The 26402-nt window shown below is 43.2% G+C and overlaps 1 protein-coding gene across 1 annotated transcript in view; it reads left to right on the top strand.

Annotated features, from left to right (window-relative positions):
* Positions 1-21811, top strand: part of CMSS1 (cms1 ribosomal small subunit homolog) — a 340967-nt gene extending 319156 nt beyond the window's left edge. The window contains 10 exon segments of the mRNA XM_075594077.1: positions 3968-4033; positions 4036-4076; positions 9390-9461; positions 10896-11025; positions 12931-12990; positions 15459-15561; positions 17237-17297; positions 18553-18640; positions 19574-19662; positions 21614-21811. Of these exon segments, the coding sequence (XP_075450192.1) occupies positions 3968-4033; positions 4036-4076; positions 9390-9461; positions 10896-11025; positions 12931-12990; positions 15459-15561; positions 17237-17297; positions 18553-18640; positions 19574-19662; positions 21614-21697 (794 nt within the window). The 3' untranslated portion in view covers positions 21698-21811.
* The last annotated feature ends 4591 nt before the right edge of the window (positions 21812-26402 follow it).

Genomic DNA, 26402 nt, shown 5'->3' with positions numbered 1-26402 from the left:
TGGGCGGAGTTGGGGGCGGGACTAGGGGCGGAGTTGGGGGCGGAACTAGGTGGCGAGTAGATTTTTTGGTTGGGCGAGTAGATTTTTGGGTGATTTGTCGAACACTGTATATATATATATAAACCATAATACTGAGTTAAGTTATGGTGAGTAAAAAAAGTGACAAAAACCCTCCACAGGAAAGCAAATATGCAAATATAGCTGTATGCTCATCTGCATGTCTTAGGCAGGTCTGCAATCCCACCTTTCCCCATCATCACCCAGCATACAGCACTTCCACTGCAGCAAGGGATTCCGGGAAATGACATGCAAACGAGCACACAGTGCCACTTTTTGCCTCAATAACCATTTTTAACATGGTTCCCTATAGGCTTAAGCTTGCTGCATGGTCACAGCTTTGAGCACAGCCAGTGTTAAGGTGCATACCCAGAAAACCACCCCACAGACAGCTGTTTCGACCTTGATGGGTCTCATCAGTGTGGGGTTGATTTTACTGGGAATGCAAGAGAGGCTATGGGATAGGCTAAATCTAAATCGAAACAGCTGTCTGTGGGTGGTTTTCTGGGTATGCACCTTAACCCTAGCTGTGCTCAAAGCTGTGACCATGCAGCAAGCTTAAGCCTATAGGGAACCATGTAAAAATGGTTATTGAGGCAAAAAGTGGCACTGTGTGCTCGTTTGCATGTCATTTCCCGGAATCCCTTGCTGCAGTGGAAGTGCTGTATGCTGGGTGATAATGGGGAAAGGTGGGATTGCAGACCTGCCTAAGACATGCAGATGAGCATACAGCTATATTTGCATATATATATATATATTTGAAGCAGGGGGTCTCCGGAGCTTAACCCTGTTGATTTCAGCTCCAGGGACCCCCTGATCTGGAGATACTTACCTCCGAATGGGATGCCGGTGTCCTTTTGGTTTTTAAAGCTCCTGCGTCACGTGGGCTAATAGGAGCCAAACTGAATGAAGCCACGGCGTCCTATTAGCCCGCAGGACGCGGGAGCTTCAAAAAGCGGCCATTATGTGATCCCTGCTAGCCGAGCGGGCGGCTACAGGCACCACCTACGGAGGTTAGTATCTTCGGAAGCAGGGAGTCACCGGAGCTGAAATGAAGGGGTTCAGCTACGGGGACCCCCTGCTTCAATCGTATGTAAAAAAAAAATATCTATTGCTAGATAGAAGAGACAAGAAGTGGTTCTTGGTAAAACAAAACTTAACATGTACATATTTGGTGCCACATGAAGTGTCATCACCAAAGGTTTTCTATATTTTCCTTTTGCAACATTACGAATGATAAAGCAATTATAACATGTTAATGGTGCTGGAGTGTTAGATTAAGATGAATTAGTTTAAGTGCCTGTTTTTTTTTTTTAAGTTTGTTATCAAGAGAAATACATGCCACTGTTCTGCAATACTTAAACTCCAGCAATGATGGCACCTGTTCTAACATCATTATCCAGATGTAACTTGAGTAATGGTCCCCAGGCAAGCGGTTTACTGGGGAAGCAGGACAGCGACAAACTGCAGAAAATAGCCAGCAATGCAGCAGTCGTGAGCAGCAACTTCCCCAAAACACACTGATATTTTTGATGCAGCTCAGGAAAGGGAGTCGGACTCCATCTGTACATATGAGTTTATTTGTTAAAGTATGAAGCCCATGTAGATTAGGATTTTTAGAAGGCTGAGATATATAAACTTCTGATATTAACGTCCTTTGTGAACGTTTCTGTTCTCTCCAACTTCCCCACTCCCCTCCTATCCACATTTTCATCTCTCTGTAAGGGATCGGGGGACACGCGCCTTACAATAGGCATTGGCCCTTTATATAGTCATTTTCACAAAATCGCCAAAATTGCAGTTAAAAATGGCAAAATTGGGGAACTTTCTTTCTTTTTTTTTAAGCACCGAGACCTTTTGTGAAGATTTGCGAAACATTTCACAAGGCACTTTTAGAGACATTCGCTTATCTCTAATACTTGGTATGATACAGCAACGCAGGGGAGGAGCGCCCTCTAGCAGTCTGACCCGGAGGGCTTTCTAACTTCCGGTGTCTGCTGCCACAGCTCCTCTGCTGGCTGCTCCTCTGATCATTTCCCGCCATTGGTAGACGTAGAGAGAGAGCTGATGGGAAGAGAAAGAGTACTGAGGGGGGGGGGGAGAGAGAGAGAGAAAGACCTGGTGGGGAGAGCTGGTGAGGGGAGAGACCGGGTGGGGGGAGTTGATGAGGATGAGGATGAGGGGGGAGAGAGCTGGTGAGGTGGAACTGATGTGGAGGGGGGAGCTGATGATGAGGATGAGGGGGGGAGTCGATGATGAGGAGGGGGAGAGCTGGTGAGGTGGAGCTGATAATGATATGGGGGGGAGCTGATGAGGATGATGGGGGGGAGCTGATGAGGATGATGATGATGGGGGAGCTGATGAGGATGACAAGGGGAGAGCTGGTGAGGGGGAGCTGATGAGGAGGAGGAGGGGGAGAGCTGGTGAGCGGGAGCTGATGAGATGATGGAGGGAGCTGATGAGATGAGGGGGGGAGCTGATGAGGATGAAGGGGGGAGAGCTGGTGAGGGAGAGCCGATGATGAGGAGGGCGGAGAGCTTGTGAGGGGGAGATGATGAGGAGGGGGAGAGCTGGTGAAGGGGGCTGATAATGATGAGGGGGAGAGCTGGTGAGGGGGGCTGATAATAATGAGGGGGAGAGCTTGTGAGGGGGCTGATGATGATGATGAGTGGGGGGAGAGCTGATGAGGGGGGAGCTGATGATTAGAGAGAGGATGGGGAGGGAGAAAAATTTTTACAGCAGTATTAATATTAATGGGGCCTGGGGGGCCGCCCATGTCTAGCTACCCCACTGGTATAAAAGCATGTAAATATTTATGGTGATTCCCCTAAACCAGTGTTTCCCAACTCCAGTCCTAAGGGAACCCAAACAGGTCAGCTCTTAAGGATATCCCTGCTCCAGCACAGGTGGCTCAGTCAAAATGACTGAGTCGCTGATTGACCCACCTGTGCTGGAGCAGGGATATCCTTATGACCTGACCTGTTTGGGTTCCCTGAGGACTGGAGTTGGGAAACACTGCCCTAAACAAGTAACGTATGCTCTGTGTGGTTTACCATTTCCGTGCAGAACTTGTTCTGCGGTGTATCATGATTTGTGGGCCAACCAATCGGAATCTAAAACATCATTATAGTCGAACGCTAACTTACGTCTTTATTCCTACAATGTACAGTAGATTCTGATAATCAATAGAAGGACGTTATTTTGGCGTGTGCACACGGCACAGCCAGTGACAAACGCATTTATTTGTAAATATGTGTCTGGGTTACGTAGCTTATGCCATGGCTCCTTTATTAGTTCTCCAACAGGGGTGACCAACTCCAGCCTCAAGGGTCAGGTTTTAAGTATATCCCTGCTTCAGCACAGGTGGCTCAGTCAACAACTGAGCCACAGATTGCGCTACCTGTGCTGAAGCAGGATGTCGCCAATACCTGGCTTGTTGGTAGCCCTTGTGGGCTGGACTTAGCTACCCCCTGGTCTAGAAGTACAAGCTCAATGCAATTTTAGATGGATTTAAAAACTTTAAATGTCAACATTTTGCAAACACAATATCTGTACTATATATATTTATATTACCTCAACGTGCAAGTTTCAGTGTAAAAAAAAATGCACTTGGCTACCTAAGCAACTAGTATGGAATTTAAAGGAGCAGAGAGTCTAAGGGCCACATCAAGACCCTTCACGGGACTCCAGTTGAAGGGCCCTGGCTTAGTTTATTTTATCTGTCACCGAGATACCTGCAGGGCTGCATGTAGAAAGGACTATCCTGAAGATAGTCTTTATAGATTATAGAATATAGATTATTATTATTATTATAAGAAGAGCATCTTTTTTTTAAGCTGTGTATGAACTTTTGGTGTAAGGAATTGTCCTAAACGAGCTTTAACCCCCTTTTTTTTTTAATTTCTCCTAGGACCTCTGGATGATGGGAAAAGTGAGGAAAGGGTTAAAGAGACGAATACCAAGAAAAGGAAAAAGGTGACTCCGATAAAGTGGCTCCTAAGATAAAGAAGAAGAAACAGGTAATGTAGTTTGCTCTCATGACATTTGATAAGCTTATAAGCGGAGGGCAGCGCTATCATTAAAGGTTGTGTGCAAATGTAGTGATTTCTGTGACTCAGAGCTGACCCGAGAACGAATACATGCTTCTTCACAAAGCTGCGGGTGCTGTACTCCGTGTAGTTAGGCTGTTTAAGTATGTTTTGCTATTTGTGCTACAGTTACTTCAGCTTTGTGAATACGCCCTATAAATGGTAAATCACTCAGAATCAATACATTTAATGTAAAACATGTTGAATATATGGAACGTTTTGTATTCTCATTAATCATTTAGTAAATAGTGCTGTGGATAACTAAAATGGGTTATGGGGGTAATTCTAGGTGCACCAAAGTATAGGCTGGCTGTTTTTTGGTCAGAAATCCTATTGAAGTCAATGGGGGTTTTCAGCCGAAACCAACGATTCAGCGTGTATAGAATAAGGCTCAAAGGGGGTCATTCTATATACTGTATATGGAGACTGCCATTTTCGGCAAATAGATTTCAATGGAGGTTTTCGGCTGAAAACAGCTTGAACGCCTGCTTCGCCATACATAAAATAAGTGTTAAACCCCAGAAGAGGAAATGGGAATTTGGGGATTAATTTACTCTTGGGCCACAACAGAAATAAACACAAATTAACATTGACCCTAATGTACACTTTGTTAAAATTATTTCATAACGTTATAGTTGTGTCCCTAAAATGAGGTACTTGGGCTGCTACAGTGGAAACTCTGGCGTTAGCCCTTGTGGTAAATGGTGAATAGGTCCTTTTTGTTTCAAAGTTTGTGTTGCTATGAAAAAATGACAGTGCTTGTGCGCATTGCTGTTTATGTAGAAGATTACCTCCAGAAGGTATGCCAAAGGAAATGATGATTGTGACCGACTTATTAAACTCTAGATGACTGTACCGACTGTATTGTGTTTATTTTGGAACACAATGCTGCAAAATATACATTTTAGATAATGTCCGTCATGGCATGAGATATTTTTTTTATGTATGTTTCTGTGATCACGATTCCATATAATGAAAAACAGGGGATAAGCCACTTATTGAATATATAAACGAATTACTTCCAATCATATCATTCAAGGGAAAGGCTTTCTCCTGAATAAACATTAAGAAACACATGCTACTAGAAAGCCAAACTAAAAAGCATATTTCTCTAAACGGTATGGTTATGTAACCTGCAGAATGCACGAGTGCTGGCATGTGGGGCTCCGTAAGCACGGAGGAAGTACACCCTTCTTATAAAACACATACATATGGTTTTGTGGTTCCTTGTGAAACATTTTCCAAGAACACAGTACACACGTATAAACTCTGCTTGTTTCATTTTTTTTTTTTTTTGCCAGACATACATTTCAAGTACAGTAATGTACATTACGATGTTACTAATGTGTTTTTTGTGCTTTAGTGCTGACAAATCTACCTTAAAACGTCCATTTACATTCTTTAAACCACCAAGTTAATTAATTCAAGCTCTTTTCTCTGGATAGATTCAGTATTCCAGTTCTTGGAAGGGAGTCAAATGAGAATGGAATCTTTGGGTATACATTTTTAATATGAAAATTCTTGATTGTAATCGTAGCCTGAAACCAGGAATCTATTTCCATCGCCATTCCATTCCACTACCTCATTTTACAACATAATCAGTCATTTGAAGGTGCATAATTTGACCCTTGTCATTGGAATGTAAATGTTGATGAAATTGCATTAGTTTTGCATCTGGAACCCTCTAGGTAGCACTGATATTTTCCTACAATAAACATATTACAGGAAACGGTTATAAACGGGCTATGCTTTATGTATGTAATAGCGGTTTAGACTGTAAGTGCGTGCCTGAGCCAGGCGCCAGTTTCCTAATATTGCATCGTTGTAAAATCCACTTACCATATTATTTATGTCCAAAATCTCTTACCAAGGAAGACAATGGGAGATGTCAATCTTATTTTTAAGTATGCCATAGTATATTAAGCAGAGACAACTGAGCCACTTGAGCCACCTGTGCTCAAGCAGGGATATCCATAAAACCTGGCCTGTTGGTGGCCCTTGAGGACTGAGTTTGAGACGCCTGCCTTAAGGCTTAGCCCCTTTTAGTCAATATAGCCTTGGTTAAGGTATATATATATATACAGTATATATATAGAAGATACTTACTTTTAAAAAGAAAAGGACTACCAGGTCAGGTCTAACCATACCTGGCTTTCTGCTACAAATTATAGTCACAGACATGACCATAACAGTGTATTAGGGCAAAAAAAAAAATATATATATATATATATATATTTTAGCTGATATACCCGGCGTTGCCCGGGATGTAAATCCGTAATAGGTAGTATTATTTATAAATCGTGGAACAATAGGTTGAGTATTTGTTGGAAAGGTTGGATAATAATGTTGAAAAGAAAGATGGAAGAAAATGTAATACGATGTTGTATAAAAATGGTTTATTGTAAACACACCACAGTACAATGTATATTTTGGTGACATAAGTGATGTAAAAATGTGAGGCGTGTGTCCTGCTAGGGTGTGAGCGTGTGTGAGGCGGCGGGTGGGTGTTCAGTACGGGTGGCGCGTGGGTAGTGAGTGCTGGCTGTGGGTGGGGGTCCTGCTAGGGTGTGAGGCGGCGAGTGTGTGGCGAGTGCGGGTGACAGCTGGTCAGTGATGTTGTTGCGTAGGGGCAGGAGGCGGCAGGTGTGTGTCGAGTGTGTGGGGTGGGTGAGAGGCGGCGGGTGTATGTCGAGTGTCTGAGTGCGTGCGGCGGCTGTGTGGCGCAGGGGGGTGGGCGGGTGAAAGGCAGAAGGGCGGGTGGGCGAAAGGCAGAGGCGGGAGGGCGGCCGAAAGGCGTTGAAGGAGGGGAGGTGAAGTTGGGGTGAGGGAAGGCGGAGGGGAGGTGAGGGGGGGTGGTGAGGGGAGGCGGATGGGTTGTGAGGGTGGGTGGTGGGGGGAGGCGGAGGGGAGGCGAAGGGGGGGCAGAGGGGAGGCGAAGGGGGGTGGAGGGGGTAGGTGGGAAGGGGGGAGGTGGGAAGCTTTGTGGTGGGGGGGAGGTGAGGGGAGTGAAGGGGAGGTGAAGGGGGGGTGAGGGGAGTTGAAGGGGGGGTGGAGGGGAGGTGAAGGGGTTTTGAGGAGAGGTGAAGGGGGGGAGGTAAAGGGGGGTGGAGGGGAGGTGAAAGGGGGGTGGAGGGGTGGTGAAGGGGGGGTGAGGGGTGTTGAGGGGGAGGTGAGGGGGGGTGAGGGGAGGTGAGGGGAGGTGAAGGGGGGTGACAGGAGGTGAAGGGGGGGTGTGACAGGAGGTGAAGGGGCGGTGACGGGAGGTGAAGGGGGGGTGTGACAGGAGGTGAAGGGGCGGTGACGGGAGGTGAAGGGGGGGTGACGGGAGGTGAAGGGGGGGTGACGGGAGGTGAAGGGGGTGAAGGGGGGGTGACGGGAGGTGAAGGGGGGGGTGACGGGAGGTGAAAGGGGGGGGGAGTGAAGGGAGGGGGGGTGAAGGGAGGGGGGGTGAAGGGAGGGGGGGTGACAGGAGGTGAAGGGAGGGAGAGGGGGACGGGAGGTGAAGGGAGGGGGGGTGACGGGAAGTGAAGGGGGGTGGTGACGGGAAGTGGGGGGGAGGAAGGGAAGTGGGGGGAGGAAGTGAAGGGGGGGTTGGAAGGGAAGTGGGGGGGGGAGGAAGGGAAGGGGGGAGGAAGGGAAGGGGGGAGGAAGGGAAGTGGGGGGGTGCGGGAGGTGAGGGGGGGAGGTAAGTGACAATGTATCATGTGGCCGCTTGCTCCCCCTTCCCCCAGTGTCTGCCGGTCGTCTGTCCCCCCCCCCGAAACGTTCCGCCTGTTGTGGGCCGCTCCCTCACCCGTCTGGCCGCTCCCTCACTCACCCGTCTGGCCGCTCCCTCACTCACCCGTCCGGCCGCTCACTCACCCGTCCGGACGCTCCCTCACTCACCCGTCTGGCCGCTCCCACACTCACCCGTCCGGCCGCTCCCACGTGGATGTGAGGCGGGAGGCCGCGTGTTGTGGCCGCTTCCCCGCTGTGTCCCGAGCGCTCGCTCCGCTCCCCCGCTGACTGTAGCGGCTGGGGGTGTGTGTGTGTCTGTGTGGGTCTCTGTGAGTGTGTGTGTGTGTCTTTGTGAGTGTGTGTGTGTCTCTGTGAGTGCGTGTGTGTGAGTGAGTGTGTGTGTGTGACCTTTGGCCCGTCACTCCGCCTCAGGCCAATGAGAGGTGTGCGGGGGCGGGGGGGCCAAGGGAGCCATCTCATTGGCCTGAGGCGGAGTGACAGGCCAAAGGTCCAATGTGATTGCCGCTAGGGACAGGACAACCAGACACGCATACTACTCTTTGAGAAATATATAGATAGATATATAAATATATATATAGTATATATATATATATAATATATACATGTAGAGGTATCAGTACCGTGTTAGCCGAGCTTCAATAATCAAAAAATAAATAGATGATACCGTTCTGTTACTAACGAAATGCTTTTATTTGTGCGAGCTTTCGAGATACACTGATCTCTTCTTCCGGCGATGTTACAATGAATGAAGCAAAAGGTATACTTAAGAACAGTGTCTCTTGGAATGTTATCTGTGCTGTTCCTTCCCCCGGTGTGGATGTGTTTATGGCTAGAGGTGTCAAAAGGTTACTGAAAGCAAGTGTAAAGCACTGTATATACTGTGGGCTCTCCATTCATTTTTATTCACACTGATACACATACACACTCTTTCTTCACTTGCTTTCAGTAACCTTTTGACACCTCTAGCCATAAAACACATCCACACCGGGGGAAGGAACAGCACAGATAACATTCCAAGAGACACTGTTTTTAAGTATACCTTTTGCTTCATTCATTGTAACATCGCCGGAAGAAGAGATCAGTGTATCTCGAAAGCTCGCACAAATAAAAACGTTTTGTTAGCCACAGAACGGTATCATCTATTTATTTTTTGATTATATAATATATATATATAATATATATATATATATATATATATATATATATATATATATATATATATATATAAATTTGCCCTAATACACTGTTATGGTCATGTCTGTGACTATAATTTCTAGCAGAAAGCCAGGTGTGGTTAAACCTGACCTGGTAGTCCTTTTCTTTTTAAAAGTAAGTATCTTCTTCGTAAAACTCATCTAAGCTTTAACGTTACTCAGACTGAGATACAACTCAGTATTGCTTTAACTGATGAGGCAGTGGCTTTGGAAGTAGCATACAATTCTAATTGTACATATGTCTGAATATGTTCTCTCTTTTCTTTTTATTTCCCCGGACACGTTTTTACAGGGCAAAGAATGTGTTTTACGTGAACCAGAGAAAAAAGACGACGACACACCAAAAACCAAAAGAAGAAAGAAGGTACCAAGAATTAAAAACCAAAGATGGATTGTCCACGTTTAACAAATGATGTATACATAAGAATGGTTACTGAGGAGAATCAAAGCAGGAGTTTGGACCGAAATGCGGCCTAGTTTTCACAACTCTAAATACTTTATTTCTTAGTCTTCCCCAGAAGATCTCATTTTCATTCTGTTAGAAGAAGAATTGCAATTTGCAGAGCCATAGGGGCACCTACAATCCTAGAATCACATGCTCATTGCATAATTATATTTTGCCCGAGAACACTGCTGACCCCAAGCACCCGGCTGCTCTCCCTTCCGGACCAGACTTTGTAGAGCCCTGTGGTCACTACACACATTTGTGAGACACACTTTCTCCAGCACACAACCCCGAGGCTGCTTGCAAAGATCTCTTTGTGAAACACTTACACCCCTCCATACACACCCAATTACAGGGCACGCTGCTTAATCATCATATCCATTGCGCACAGTATTACGTCTACACATTGCCATGTCCATTTACAAAGGGGATTTTCAAGCTAAATTGGCTCAAATTGCGTCATTTTTGTGTTCCGCCTATTAGTGTTAATGCAGAGGTGGCCAAGTCCAGTCCTCAAGGGCTGCCAACAGGTCAGGTTTTCAGGATATCCCTGCTTTAGCACAGGTCACTCGATCATTGGCTCAGTCGTCGTGGGCCGTGACGCGAGACATTTAAACTTGCAGGAGATACCGGCGCCCCATACTGAGGCCTGCACCTCGGCAAGCAGGGGGTTCCCGGACCTGAAATGAATGCCGTTCAGTTCCAGAGACCCCCTGCTTAGCGTGACCAGACGTCCGGGTTTTTGGCCATTTGACCCGCGTCACGACTGTTCTGCCCACTGTCCCGGTCTTTCTGTGCGCTGGCCGCGCATTCGCAATCGTCACTTGCCGGCCGCACATGCCCACAAGCGGCCGGCAAACGCTGATCGCACATTCGCAGCCAGCAAGCGGTCATTGCACATGCGCAGTCGGCACTCGCGTCTGCGCACGTGCGAAATTTGTCCCGGTTTTTGCCGGGACAAATATGGTCAACCTACCCCTGCTCCAGTCCTATGTACTCAAAATAATAATAAAAAACCGCGAGATCGGCTGGAAGAGCTGCGCAGGGAGACGGGAGAGAGGGACCGCTTCTCTCTGCGCAGCTCTTCCAGACTGGTGGCGCCCTGGTAGGGTTAGCGCAGCGGGAGTCCCATTCAGAAGCAAGGGACCCCCGCTGCGTTAATCCATACTGGAAATTCCCCCTGCGTTGGGTTGTGATTTGACGCGATCACGGCCGCACTTGGGCCGCAGTCCACCCGCTACAAGTGGCGTGCAGGGGGAACTTGTATCGCGCTACATCTGTAAGTTTGCAGCTGAATTTACCACGGCTCAGTCATGGAGTAAATAACACTTGAAGATCTTTCTCTCCTTTTAGAAGACAATTTCTGATGTCCTTGCTACATCTGCACCAAAACCTGGAGTGCCCGAGGACCTTCAAACGCTTATTGTGCAGCACTTTGGCAGCAAACGTTCAGTTATAGAATTGGAGGACCTAAAACTGTCAGGTATGGCAATCTGTCATCACCCCAAAATAACAATAGCATCTGCATTCCCCCCTCCCCCCCGTAGGCATTTTCAAAAACCCCATATTAAAGATCAGTGTAAAGTAATATTGTCATAAGCTCTCATTCCCTGTCCGGCATGCTTCAAATGTAAAGGCGGTTTCCCCCAACTTCTGGCAACTCAAATCACACGCAGTAAAAATGAGAATATTGGAAAGCATACCACATAACCACCCAGATAATGGCCATAGGCTTCACAAGCTGTGGGTTTTGAAGTTTTGTTTTGCTTGTACGGTGTTTGTACCGTCAGTAAAAAACACACACACACTTCCATTGTTTCTTAATTGACATTTTTCCTTATTTTGCCAATTATTAACGGGAATAATCTCTTCATGTTGTGTAATATTAGTAAAGGTAGTCACATTTACCGTTTTTAGGCTAAATAAATAAAAAAAGGAAACGTGAATATTTATTTTTAGCCTCATTCCTCCGTAAAAGTTTGTTTTCTCCCAGGAAGAGCCCCTTGGACTAAAAAATATGACCTAGTTTGCTTGGCCATGTCTTATTATTGGAAGGCTAGCAGGGCCTAGGGCTTGTTTGCCTTCTGCATCCATCAATGGCCATGTATATGGCATTCTGTTAGCTGTGCAGTAGGGGCTTAGAGGCTTGCTAAAGATGGACATAAAATAGCAGGTCACATTTCCTGCCTCACTGGAGTCTGGTTTTTATTGATGTCTTTCCTACAAGCTGCGTTTTCTAAACTTCACTTTCTGAGAAGCTACAAATAAGATCTCGGTGATCAGTTCTATCTGTAACATCTCTTAATTAAAAGCATATTTGGTTTGATTTTTAAATACATTGCTTATACAATGACTTCTGTTCTACATTACAAGCAGGAAATCAGTAGGTTGACTTGCATACATAAGAATTAAAGTACTGATTTGATCATTTTTGAGGGTACAAGGAATTTCTTCAAATGATATTCTTCCTGGATTTTGAAACATACTTCTAACAGCGAGTGGTCTGTGTGGTCTCAGCTGTTAGTTGATGGAACTCATCTTTATGTTAGGTCCTTTGATTGGTCGTTCACACTTTATTAATTAGCCAAATGAGGCAGATTTCGGGGAAAATGAACCTGTAATGTTTAGGACAAGGACTAAATGTGACCTGGCTGATGATCCGGCAGGAGACATTGGATGAGAGACTCTCTATCCTGTGCCTGCAACATAACACTGTAATAATAAAAATAAAACTCCCTGTAGAGCGCTGACTGTGTGCACAGCACTGCACATAGAATTTTTTAAGACACAAGACCCTGCCCCATAGAACTAACAATCTGGTTTTTGCTGCATGAGGCACAGTGAGGTAAGGTGACTTACCCAAGGTCACAAGGAGCTTTCACAGGGATTTGAACCAGGCTCCCCTGATTTAAACTCAGTCATTGTTTCCTGTCCGTGCCTTTACTCACTGAGCCACTTCTCCTTCTTTATATTAAAGCCTTTTTTTATTTTCAGATGGAAATCCTGCCATTTACAGTAAATCAAAGAGAGTCCTCTAATGTGTGGAAATTTACTTTTTAAATATATACCAAGTATCTAAATGAAATATTATTGTTAGAACTTGTACTGTTTGTGCTAGCAAAACACTTGAAATATTTTTCATTATGTCAACATTCTGATTGTAATACATGCTGTATTTGTACGTAACGGTATATACAGTACATGGATTAATAGGACAAGCTGTGTGTTAATATTATTAATAGCATCTTACATTATTAGAACGGTTTGATGATTAGATCCACATCTTTTGTTTTCTATTTTTATCATTTGGCTTTTCAGAGTTTAAACATACTGTACTATTTTAGAAACTTGAGATATTTGGTTCAATACATCTAAATTCTTGTTTCAGAGACCTGTTTTCTAAAACCAAATGACCTCACCCACACTCTTTCTTCATACCTGAAGGAAAGTAAGTATGATGTTTATTTGTGTCATCTTAATAATGTTTTTATTAGAATGTATTCTTTTTTAAATTATTATTGCACGCCAACATATTCCATAGCGCAGTACAATAGGGTTGGCGGACAAAACAATAACATGACAAACATACATTGGTAGAGTAGATAAGGAGGGCCCTGCCCCGAGGAGCTTACAATCTATAAGGAAGGGTAAGTGGAAACATAAGGGAGATAAGAAGGTTGGTGTGTTTCGGATAGCTGCTTGTTATGTGAAGGAGTTGGCATTGGGGAAGCAGTAAGAGGGATTGTGCGGAGGTAGAGCTGTGAGAGCAGGTTATGTGTAGAAATGGAAATGCTTCAATGTACATCTGAAATACTTTACCCAAGACCAAAAACAGAGCAGGTGTAACATCAGTGAATGGCAGCAAAAGGCTGACACCACTTTGGCTGCTGCCTTTGCTGCGACTCGGGTGTTATCTCCAAGAGAGTCTATGGCTTCGGCCCCAGTGTTGGCTGCTGCACGTGCGCCTGACGTCCTGGCAACGAATGCACAGCTTAAAACCGCGATCTGTGGTCTGTAGGGAGTGATGGGAGGCATGGGGGGCATGGCCAAAACGGGGGGGAGCGTGAACGAACAAAGCTGTCTCAGTTGCTGTGGCACCGTAAGCATCCAGTACAGTATTTCTGCCATCTGTCTTGTACCAACACTGAGAGCGTTCTTCTGGCACTGATTTCCCTGATTTCACTCTGTTTTCAGAGCTTGGGCTTGGAGCTCCCCCTTTTCCCCCCCCCTCCCCTTCGCTGCCATTGGCTCTGAGCACACCACGTGACCGCGTTGCCGCACGGGAAGACACATTTCTTGTCTTCCCTGTGGGTTGACGCGCCACAGCGCTTCGTGAGCCAAGACAGCAGAACCCACTGGGGCCTGCCTGATAAGAGGTGTGTACCTGGTGTGCGGTGCGCGCCGCCGTCACCACCAGGGACTCGGCCTTAGGCAGGGGTGGAAGTAGGCTGCTACAGTCCGGTACACGTGCCGGTAAAACAGTAAGTGCCGGTACTGTGTACGGGTATGAATTACTAGGGATTTTAGTACTAACAGGTGGTATTATATTGTGTGTTTTGTGGGGGTATTATATGGGAGGGATATTGTAGGGTTGGTATTATACTGTGGGGGGGGTATTATTGTAAGTGGTATATTGTGGGGGTATTATTTTGTGTGCATTGTGGGGGTATTATTGTCGAAGGGGTAATTCATTATTGTAGGGGGAATTGTGAGGGTATTGTGTGTGTATTGTGGGGGGTATTGTATGTGTGTGTCTGAGAGAGGGGAGGTGGGGATGAGAAGTAGAGAGGGGGGGAGAGGAATAGTCAGTGAGGAACAGAGGGAGGGGGAGAGAGTGATACTTTTAAATGTACTGATCATCCTTTCATTGCTACAGCAGCCATTTAGAAAATGACATCCACTTCCTCTTATGAAACAGGCCCTGACAACGCACCGTGGGGTCTCATGGAGTGATAGCGGAGGAGGGGAGTATGAGAAGAGGGGGCAGGTGGGGGGGGGGTGGAAGAGGAAGAGTGAGGGGGGAAGGAAATACATGCCGAGAGAAGGTGAATAGAGTAGGGGTAAGAGCGAGGACGTGTGAAAAGGGTGGGTGGGGGCTCACAAAGTCGCTGACAGGGGGGGGGCTGGTGGAAGCTCCAGTGTTTTAAATGCCTGGGCGAGTATCTGTAAGAATAAAAATCTACTTTCTCCACTGGTCTAAGGTAAAGGGAAATCAGCAGCGCAGCAAACGGACACCCACAGCAGAGATGCAGGGGGCGGTGCTGGCCTTCTGCTCGTTTGAAGTTGTGTGTGTCTTTTCCTGATGATGTTAATCCTGAGCACGCTGGCGTAATGGACAGGAGCAGAGAGGGGGAGGCATATTGGGGAGACTCTCTTTGGGGGGTCACCTTTGCTGCGACTCGGGTGTTATCTTCAAGAGAGTCTGAGGGAAAGGGAAATGAATGTTACGCCTTTTAGATAAGGGGAATCATTTTTCATTAGAAATGAACGTTTTTCAGTATGACAGAAAGCATGATCTGTTTGTATCACACTTAAAAATACACCAGTTAAATAATATATGATTTAATTTTTTGGCGTGTGGCAACAAATTCCAGAATCTTTGACTTTGATGATTTAACCTGTTCAGTGCCGGAGATGGCCGCAACATAACATGGCAGCAGTCCCCGTTAATTTGTTCAAAACTATGGGAGGGTTTTTTTTACAACAGATTTTGAATTTGCCTCATCAAAGATGGCTGCCATGACATATATTTGCAGAACTGATTATTATTATTATTATTATTATTATTTTAAGCCACTCATCTTAATACTCACTGCTGAGTTATTTCCTAAATTCTGTGTTGGCTCAAAGCGGAATCGTTGTATATTGAATAATTTTTGTGGCACAAATTAACACATCATATTTTGCTTCTTCTAGTTTGCCCGAAATGGTCAAAACTGTCAAAAAATCACAAGGAGAAGAAATCTGTCCTGCTCCTGCTGGTCTGCAGCTCCGCCCACCGCGCCTTGGAGCTCATTAAGTAAAGCTGTTCTGAAAATGATTTGAGTTATAATTTCATGAAATATATTAAGTGCTAGAGTTTGTCAGCTCTGGGTCATTACATCAATACATTCACATGTGGGCAAGTCGCAGTTATTTGCTGCAGTCTGTCTGGCAACAAGGCGATTCAAAGAAAACTACAACAAATGGGAATAAATATGTATCTACCCACAAATACAAACGGTTGGCAGGTGATCCTTTTATGTTTTGGGGGTTTTCAAAGTATAACTTTGAATCGAGGAATAACCTCCCCCTTCCCCCCCCCCCCCCAGTGTTTAATCAATTCCCGATCAAAGTGTCCTGCAATGCATTACTCAGCCGCTCATTGACAGTCCTTCTGGCGTCTTGTGACCGAGACAAGGGGAGCTCAATTCCAGTCCTCAAGACCCCCCCCCCCCCCCCCCAACAGGTCAGGTTTTAAGGATATCCCAGCTTCAGCACAGGTGGCTCAATCAGTGGATCTCACCTGTTGGGGGATCTTGAGGAGTTGAGCACCCCTGCCCTAGACAAGTTACTGTATTTTCCTGTTCATCAGAGCCAACAATTACACTGGAATGTTACACACATTCCGTAGTGAGAGTTATCAGTGTTAATTGTAATGGCTATGTTACTCTAGTAGTTAAAATGATGAAGTCCATGTCACCATCTTCTCTAAGTGCCCGCTAGATTGCTATGGAACACTTCATGCTAAAACGTTCAGCTTTAAAAAAATAGGGTGTTTCCCTCATTAAGGGGGCATTCCCTCCTGGGACCAGTGAACTCATTCAAGTGACATGTTTAAGGGGTATCATCTGAGTAATTAATACAGTTTTTAGCCAAAGCTGACATCTACATGTACAAGTATTTTTCATTTATTTTTTTAAAGTTAGACTTGGGAGGGGTTTGACTTCCCCTGGCTGCTCCCTTCTGTGTGATGTCACTGTGTATTCAGCAAGGGCTTGTACTCTGATAAGGACAGGGAGGGGATAAGGGTAAAGAGAACATTTGATTGACAAACACTTCCCCATTCAGAGGCACCTAAGAAATTCAACTGGCCACTATGAGATTGCTCCTCCAGTAGGGCGAGCTGGTCAGCATGCATGTTACTCCTCTACTGGAGCGGTGGATTCGTTTGCATTGCCCCATGAAAGCTGGTTTCCATGCACGTGTTAAACAATGACTTTCCTGTTTTGAATGCTATGTTGGTGACATATAAAGCCTACAGTATATCTCCATTTCACATCTGAACTGTCCACCAACATTTTATATCTGAAGTGTACCTCCGTTTTACATTGCCAATATTTTATGAAAGACATCAGAACGGTGGAATAGAACCGAGATGCTCCATGCTATTTATCACAGGGGTAGTGGGTATATTTTGTTGCATTTGTAAACTTAATTATGTAGTGTAATATAAAACTATCCATGCAGAGCTGTGCTAATGGGATAGAAATGTATGTTGGGTCGTTAGAACGGCTCTACATTACACACACATTCATATAAATACAGTATATATATATATATATATATATATATATATATATATATATATATACGTTTAAGGGCTTAAATGGTTTATTTTCAGTTTTCTGATGTCAATCGGCATAGTAATAGGTATACAATATTGTGTCTTAATACGTTTTAATTTGATTTTTTCCTCCCACGTATCCTTCTAGACTGATAAATGCATTCAAAGGTGACACCAAGGTTTTGAAACTATTTGCAAAGCACATTAAGGTATGTGAAACTAAAGCTAGACAAAGCAAAATATGATATAGGCCTTTAAGAAAAATGATGCTCCATGGGACAAATTAGTATATTTGTTGTAGGGTTTCCTCTTTCTTTGTTTTTTTTTTTGCTTCATTGGTATCTTTTGAATAAGCTGAAAAATATTTAAAATAAAGGATCTTTTAAAAGATAGACTTTTTAATGGCACATATTAAAAGACCAAGCAGACTGGAGTCTTTACTGGGGCATATTACTTTGCGGACGTAGATTAAAGGAATACAATGCATATGTTGTAAACCTTGTACATTAAGGATGCGGCTTCTATGGAAGGTTATAAACCAGCCATAAACTCATTAATGTTTACATAAAATAAACAAATCTGTGGCTGCTTCATTGTTCTAGGCCAACGGATCAGTGCTTAAGTCCAGTCCTCGATAACTACAGGTTTCAGGGCAATGATTACCTAACCAAGTTGTCTTAGTTCAGCATGTGTTAACTGCAGAAAGCTTGAACACCTGGCCAGTTGATAGTCATCGAGGACCGAATTTGAGCATCCGTGTGCTTGGTATAAATCTCTGTCCAGGAAGTGCCCAGCCTGTTGTTTATGAAAAAGTATCTGTGTAGAGAACAATATTTAAGTTTGCTTCATAGCAGCGAAATCATTTAAAGGAAAAACTACAAAATTGGATGTGGGTCTGAAGGATGAAAATATTTCTGTTCAGTTACTACAACTTGGAGAGCTTTGTTTTCCCTCTCCAAAATAATACAAAATAACTTTACTCCAGACAGCTGTTCTGCAGCCTTACTAGAGGATGTAACAAGGAGTGCAGCATTGTTGCAGGCTTACTAGAGGATGTACTGTAACAAGGAGTGCAACATTGTTGCAGCCTTACTAGAGGATGTACTGTAACAATGAGTGCAGCATTGTTGCAGCCTTACTAGAGGATGTACTGTAACAAGGAGTGCAGCATTGCGTGCACTCGCTGGAGTTCAGTAATGTTTACTGTTGTGTTAGCCAATATTATTCAATAAACATCATCATATTCTGCATACTAAAAAACAAACGAGTCCGCTCTATCTGATAAAAAGAAATATCTGGAGGACAAGAGGAAGGAAAAGGGGGATAAAAAGCAGATACGCGAAAATGTCCAGCAAAGGATTGAAGGAGGCGAGGAACAGGATAATGGACGATGATCATTAGAAGACAAGGAAACATACTACAAGATTTAATGGTGCTGTTTTTGGTTTCTTTTTACTGGTATAGATAAAAGATCAAATAAAATGGTTGGAAAAAAGTGTCATCCACCTTGGAGTAGGAACCCCAGGAAGGATTAAGGCCCTGATAGAGCAAGGTAAGAATTGGACTGGAATGGCCCTCAGTATATTGCTGTGATATGCGTAGGGTTCCCCTCAAGGATAATGTTCTGTTGTACCTGGGGCAAGGTTTATTTTTTGACACCATTACACAGTGTGGTTCTAAACAAATTATTTACATGCACCCAATTAAACTAATTCATGTATTGTTCTGTCTAATGATCTGTTTGATACTGTATAGTTGAAGATTTTGTGCCTCATCCTTGCCAAAAAATCTACTTCAACGATTTGAGAAAGGCTGTTAAAAAGACCGCCTGTTACAAGCAGAAAAAAAGTATATATACAGTATATATAATTTTTTTTATTATTATTTTTGAAAAATAAATCTTCTTTGCTGGCACCTTCCAAAATTTTGCTTGCCGTAAACCACCTTCATGGTGATGGGTGTACAGGATGGGACGTCACTGCTGGCAGAAGAGGTCATCGGTGTTGGCAGCAGCAGCTGCCGGCTCGTCGCGCATGCGCAGTCCCAACCGGCTCAGCGCGCATGCACAGCACCCGCCGGCAGCACCGAACCCGCCACACTTGGACACAGCACACACACGCACACAACAGAGACACACAGACGCACACATACAGAGAGACACACAAACACACGAGGAATTCACAGTTACTATAAATATAGATGTGCAAATAGCTAAAACAGTGGGGAGTGCCGAGCTCGTGTGTTCTAAGTCAAACTTCTTTGCGTTTTGTAACTAAAATTGTGTTTTGATTTTTAATTAAAAACATCACCATCACAAATACAATTTCTGTGACAAAACAGTGACAAAAGATAAAGAAGTTTCACTTAAAACTAAAATGAGACATTGTTTGCCCGGACTCTGACTTATGAAGTCATGTAACAAGCATACACGTTCCTATTTAATAATGTAAGTATAATCACACACACTGCTCATGTTTTCTTTTAGATGGGCTCAGTTTGGAATCCTTAAAATATCTGGTTTTTGACTGGAACTGGAGAGATCAGAAGTTAAGGAGAATGATGGATATTCCTGAGGTATGGTGTTACTTTTTCTCATCAGACCATTTTAATTGTGAAATAATATTGTTTCATTTATTCAATTTTTTTTACTTTTAGACATATACAGTACTTAAATAAAATGGAGAATCTGGATTTAAAAGAAATCGGTGATAAAGAAATCACTGTTCAGTTTTCAGCTTTAGACAGTTAAACATTACCCAAAACCCTGAAGACTGCTGAGTTAACGGTGACTCCTTAGCATTGTCTATATCAGTCATTACAGAAAAATTCTAGAAACTGTGTTTGTGTGTATATATGTATACATATATATATATTCCAGAGACAAGGCACTTACATATGTGTAGATAAAGTTGATGCTGGTTGCATACCATCCAGGTGTCAGCAAAGCAGCACATCTGATATGAAAAAACAGGACAGGCACTCTAAAATCCACAGGTGAAATGTATTCCTCAACGTTTCAGGTCCTACAGGTAGGCATGCTCTTGAGAGAAGCTCCATTGGAAGCCGAAACGTTGAGGAATAAATTTCACCTGTGGATTTTGGAGTGCACGTCCTGTATATATAGTATATATAGTATATATATATATATAATGCAGGAAGTAGTGGCACTCGTCTTAAGTTAAATTAACTGCCTGGGTGCAGACCGCAGCAAAGGTAAGTACAAGAGAGGGATAGGAGGCAGGCACATCAGGTCTTAGACAAAAATATCAAATGGATATAAACATAACATTTCGGCTCACTCTGGAGCCTTTCTCAAGACTGTCTTCACCAAACAGGGTAAAAAAGAAGCTAGTTTTATCAAATAAAGAATGGTATAGATGTGTGTGCAAAAATGTATATAACAAATCACTTAGTTAAAAATGAGTACATTGTGATATAAATACATTTAAATATTTAGTGAAACATAATATAATGTAAATATAACATACAATATTCATACGAAGTCCAAAATAGAAAAAGGCTAACATTATTGGAATAACAAAAAGTTACTTCAAATGTCCACAAAAAGGGATATATATATATATATATATATATATATAAAATGTGCAGAAAGGTCCAAAAGACTGCAACGTCAGCTTCTTCCTGGAATCGTTTTCAGTTCAGATGACACAGGAGACTTGGGGAAGCTTCTTCCTGGAGTTACTAACTTCCAAACAAAACATCTCAAATATAAAAAATAAGATGTGCATGCTTCATAGTGTAACATTGTAAAAGGAGTTTAATGCAAACGCAAAGTAGAAATTCACTCACAAAGGTAAAAGTGAAATATTGTTTTGTAAGAGACAATGCTCTAAAGTTTCCAGCTGTCCCATCAAGTGTGACCCTCATATGTCTCCGGGCGTGAGGACATCAGAACAGGAGTGGCCCAACGCGTTTCATCAAATCCAAGGCAACTTCATCAGGGGTCCACATTAATTCGCCTTAGTTGAAACAGGTTGGGCTACTCCTGCAGTCGTTCTCACGTCCTCACATCTGGATACGTGTGCAGGTCGCTATTGAGTGTATTGCTTACTGATGTGAGTGTTTGGATTTGGAGACCTCTTGACTCCTGCTGCTTACAAAATGTACGAGTTAGATTGCAGAGCTCACTGGATCTCTTTTACCTTTGCGAGTGATTTTCTACTCTTAAATAAACTCATTTTACATTATGGAGCATAAGCTTTATATATATATATATATATATATATATATATATATACACATATGCAGTTATGTGTTTCCATTGGTTTCAAAGACCTGTTCTCTCAACACGAAGGGGATTGTTTACTTTCCTCTTACTATTTTATCTGCTATTCAGCTGAACAGCACATATAAATATAACCCTTTAGTCCCATTGGTACCAGAGGGGTTTTCAAATGTGTTCCTGCCCTTTTATGTCATAATCTCCTAAAATTGCTTGTGAATGTTTAGAGTAATCCTTTATAGCTCCGACATTTAATCATCTTTGCTCTCTATTTCAATGTAGGTGAAGAACGAGATGGTTGAGCTCCTGGAAACAGGGCTGATAGCAGCATGCAAAGCGGGATCTGCCAAACTTGGTCTCTTTTAAATATCCGATATGTTATGTGCAATCATTTTTTCTTTTATCCTGCAAATTCACATTGATGTTTTAAATAGAAACCCCTCTGTGTATAATGTGCACCAAATAAATATACAAACATTGCATTTGATAGTGTTGCGTGTTCTTTCTTGACATTAGAAATGTTTTATGCACAGTGCATATCGACAAGAGACTACACGAGTGAGTGAGTATGCCTGCGAAATTGTTATCTACATAATGTACAGAAAAATGAAGTCCAGTTTTTGTTTGATAATACTGTTGTAGGGTATAGCGTGCAGATACTGTACAGTACCAGCTGTGCCAACAGTTGCCTTGTACATTAAGACAGGCACAATACTCGTATAGTGGGTAAACAATGTAAAATCAAAGAACAGTTTTAAAAATAGTGCAGAAAAGTTTTCGTTTACATGTTGTTTTAAGCCTAAACTCTACAGAGGATTCTAGTGTAGATACAATATGCAAATGAATACATAACATTTTTAATTCGGCCTAAAGCATCAGAATACTAGTTGGACCATTTTGCTCAACTAACTTAATTATTAAACATCCTGTTTGAATTCTAGTTTCATCCTGTTATTACTAACCTCTTAAGATCTCTATTTCTAGCAATCTTGGATCCTGTTGTAGTACGCCATTTCTGCTGGCATACTGTTCCATGCATTCATTACCATTTTAAAGCAGCAAAACATGAAATCTTGTATGTTTAAAAAAATAATAATAAAAAAAAAAATCAATTCTGTGGTATTAGATAATGGTAACTTTTTTTTTCTTTTATTCAACTCTTAATGCCATTTTAATGAGTTTTTGATCATCCTTTGATTTCTATAGCAGGCTTTAGCCCACCTCCCCAGCAGTGCAAGAATATTTGCAACACTTTCCTGTTTGGGATAATTTGTTGCCAATATTCCCAGCAGTTTGAGCTACAAACTGTAACAATAGATAATGTTACCTTCGTAATATAAGGATACATTATAGCTGCTGAGTTACACTGACTGAAGCAGCTATTACGTTAGTCACAGAATCAGGATTTTCACAGATTTATAACAGGAGCACCAAACGATTGCCAGCTTAGGTAAGAATGTAGAATTATACATTGTCACATGCTTTACATATAAAAATAATAATACAAAATAAAGTTGGAACGTAGTATTGCTGCTTTATTAGCGTAGGACTTGTATGTCTCATCCCTGCCCCATCTGCCTTTATAGTGCATAATCTTCCACTGTCTATAAAACAAGATTAAAGTAAAGTAAGTAAGAAACATCAAAAGTACTGTACCAATTTAAACCACTGGTTGGTTTACCCAGCATTTATATTCCAGATCACTGAGCACTGCTGTACTCTTTGACAAAAGCGCTGTGTGCGTGAAACGCGTTGGAGTAGCTCTGCCTTCCTCGTCTGCTATGCTGTTGTTTGTCCTCCAATAAACTCTTTTTTTACCAGCAAGTTCAATTTTGGATCCCATTTCTATGCGTGCTGCACAGGTGATCTTTGCTCACTGGTAATTTAATATACTTTTGCAAAACACAAACAGTTTGCTATTGACTCCTTCAGCTTTTCTACCAAAAAAATTGATCTTCAGGTAGAAACATTTCCAAATCTATACCATTGATCCATTTGAAGATGCATGGAAAAAACACCATAAATAAGAAGAATGCTTCCTAATCCGCAGAAAAAACCCTGTGCGTTGGGATGGCAGGAGAAGGATGACACCCATAATAAAGGTTAATCCTGAATTCTGCTTCTGCCCGTCAATAAGGCAACCGTAAGTGAAGGGTTAAATTGCCATTCTAGAGTTAAACAATGCCCCGACCCCTGTTCTTCGTGAGGTTTGTGTAATGTGTGCATAAATTTCTGTGTGACTCGTATGGCAATAGACAGATTAAGCGCAAACTTCTTCACACGCCTATAATATTCAGAAATATAAATATGTGTATAGAAATACTTTTTACATCCATTTGATATAATGCCACTTCAAACATTTAGACTTTCCAAGAGTCTGTAGAAGAATATCGAAAGCAGATTTTAGGAGCGAAAAATATCACGGTCACGAACGAGGTAGACTAGAATTTTTTTTCAGATAGATGGTATCACCTTATCCTCCGTATGCGAAAGGTTCTCTAGCAGAGCTTGAAGATCAAAGAAAAAAAGAGAGTCCATAGCGTAAAACTTTGTAATAGAATAAAAACGATTCCAACTCACACATTACACTCACAAACGTAAATGAATACATCGCCCCTTGGGACGCATAAAGGTTGCCCCGAGCCTCCTTCAGGTAGAGCTGCGGTGTCAATGTTCTTCCGGTGCCCATTCCACTGCCATCTCCTCGATCGTGACGCAGAAGGTCTCTTTATGCTGTTAGCAGGAATCCTGGGTGCTGCCCAGTATATATAAAGTCCCTCTGGCCACCCTCGCCCTACGCGTCTCACTGTTATCTTACAGCTTCTTCAGGGATTTTCACTTGTGCCAGTCGGAGTCCAAACATGTAAAGGATGCTCTGATGACCTCATCAGTCACACAGCTGAGTGCTTTAGAGAATCAGTGCTAGTTGACATGCATGCAGTTCTAAGTACAAGTGTGGAACTAGAACGTAACCATTAAGGACCTGAAGGTTTGCTACACACAATGATTCCAGGGCAAAGATACATATACACCGCATTATACATAAAACAAATAATACAGAACAAAATAATAATACAATTAGTTTAAAATTATCCCACAAACCCTAGATGGTGTTGTTCAGGGTGAAACACCTTAGAGAGAGAGGAAAGATAGTTAAGCATACACAAATGCATACAGTACATACATCTTCCATCTAACACATTAATGCAAGCATTCTAAATATTCTAGATGATGAGCATTCTAACATCACAGTCCTATTCCGAGATCTGTCAATTCAGAATCATGGATGGTAGTTTATACGGATTGTGAATGGGGGAGAAATAGCCCCACAGGGAACTACTAAAGAATAAGTAGAGAGTGTGATAGAAATTACACATTTGGGACTTTTGATTTGATGTATTAGTATATAGAGACAGATGATATAGCGCGTTTAAATGTAATTAATCTGTTAAAAAAGTGCCCCGTCCCCTTTGGTCCGCCACAGCCAGTCCACTCGGCCAAACGTAGGATTCTCCCACTTGGGGAATCCTTTTACCTTTTAGAGGATTCGACCCGCGTACTCCGTTTATTAGGCTTCATTTCAGCTTAATCTCAAATTCTCGACCATGGGTCCCATGTTTTATGAAATAGTTCAGTTGAGTGTTTCAGGAAAGCCGTCATTTTTTCCATCATCATTACGTCATTTCTTCTTTTCTCAACTGCTTGTCTAGAGGGGGGTGTAATTTCTTCCAAGATGCAGCGATAGCACATCTGGCTGCTGTGAGAATAAATGAGATTAACCGGCGCAACGAGAGGCTTGTCTCCTCTGCTGGCTTTGCAAGTAAGCAAATCAGTGGGTCAAGAGGAATAGCTAATTATGTCTTATCTTCGATAATGGCTTGTATGGAGAGACAGTATTTTTTAATGGATGGTGGGGCAGGTCCACTAGATGTACGCAATGTTACCCTTCTGTCCATAACCCCTCCAACACAGATCAGCCGTTTCCAGGTATATTTGTTTGTCTACTAGGCGTGAGGTACCAGTAAAATAACATTTTATAAATATTTTCTTTGATGGTAGTGCATATGGAGGTTTTTGCAGAAAACTCCCATACAGAGGCGACACGTTTTATTTGAACTCGGCTAGTTCCGCAAGCCGGGAGATGTCCCGGCTTGCTAGCCGAATCCCCTCGGCGTGCCGCGCGTCACCGATGCACAGTCACGCTTCATCGGGTGCCTGCGCCCCCTGCGCGCGTGCCCAGGGCTCCACGAGGGAGCTCTGGTGTCCTGCGATGTGGGGGACGGCGGTGGGGGGTCTCGGGGGACCCGGCGGACCCGGAGAGGGGAGGGTGAAGCCCCGATCAGAGGGCCGCTCCTCCGAGGCTACGGCGTGCGCCCGGTTACTGTCGCGGCCGAGACCAGGTAAATGCTCAAATAAACTTGGCCGCGACAGTATGTCCTCCCAGTCGTCTCTATCTATATTCAAATCGGCCGCCCATTTTAGCATATAGTTGTGATTGGGAGTATCAACCGAGGCTTCCATCCCCAAATATATTCTTGAGATTAGCCCTTTTTGGTAAGTTCCTCTCCTACAAAGAGATTCGAAATTTGAGAGTCGAGGGAACTCGAGCTTCCTAGAGAGTTTATATAAAAAGTGCTTGATTTGTAAGTACTTAAACATATGGAGGTCTGGGGCATCATATTTACTTTTAAGTTCCTGGAAGTTAAGAAGCTTCCCTTTATCTAATAAATTGCCTAGTGTTCTAATATTTTTAACCTTGTATTGGACAAATTGTTGGGGTGAGCTGGGAGGGTGGAGAGGTGAGTTTGAATTTGTCTATTGTTTTAGTCCATACGTCCCAGGTGCACCTCATCGAGCCTAGGTCAAATACTTTTATATGTATATTGCGTTTGTCATGGGCCCAGAGGGACAATGGCAGAGAAGCCGCACCCGAGTATTGGGACTCTATGGACAGCCAGCAGTACCGATTCAGATCGCGTTCCAGACTATTATCTGCCGCAGTTGGACGGTTAGGTAATACTTCGAAATATCTGGGATTCCCATACCCCCTCTTACTCTTGAGGCCAGCATA

This window comes from Ascaphus truei, chromosome 3 (genome assembly GCF_040206685.1).
Source record: "Ascaphus truei isolate aAscTru1 chromosome 3, aAscTru1.hap1, whole genome shotgun sequence".
Classification (NCBI taxonomy): Eukaryota; Metazoa; Chordata; class Amphibia; order Anura; family Ascaphidae; genus Ascaphus; species Ascaphus truei.
Note: the sequence above shows the minus strand (reverse complement) of the source record. Positions and strands in the feature narration are given on the sequence as shown.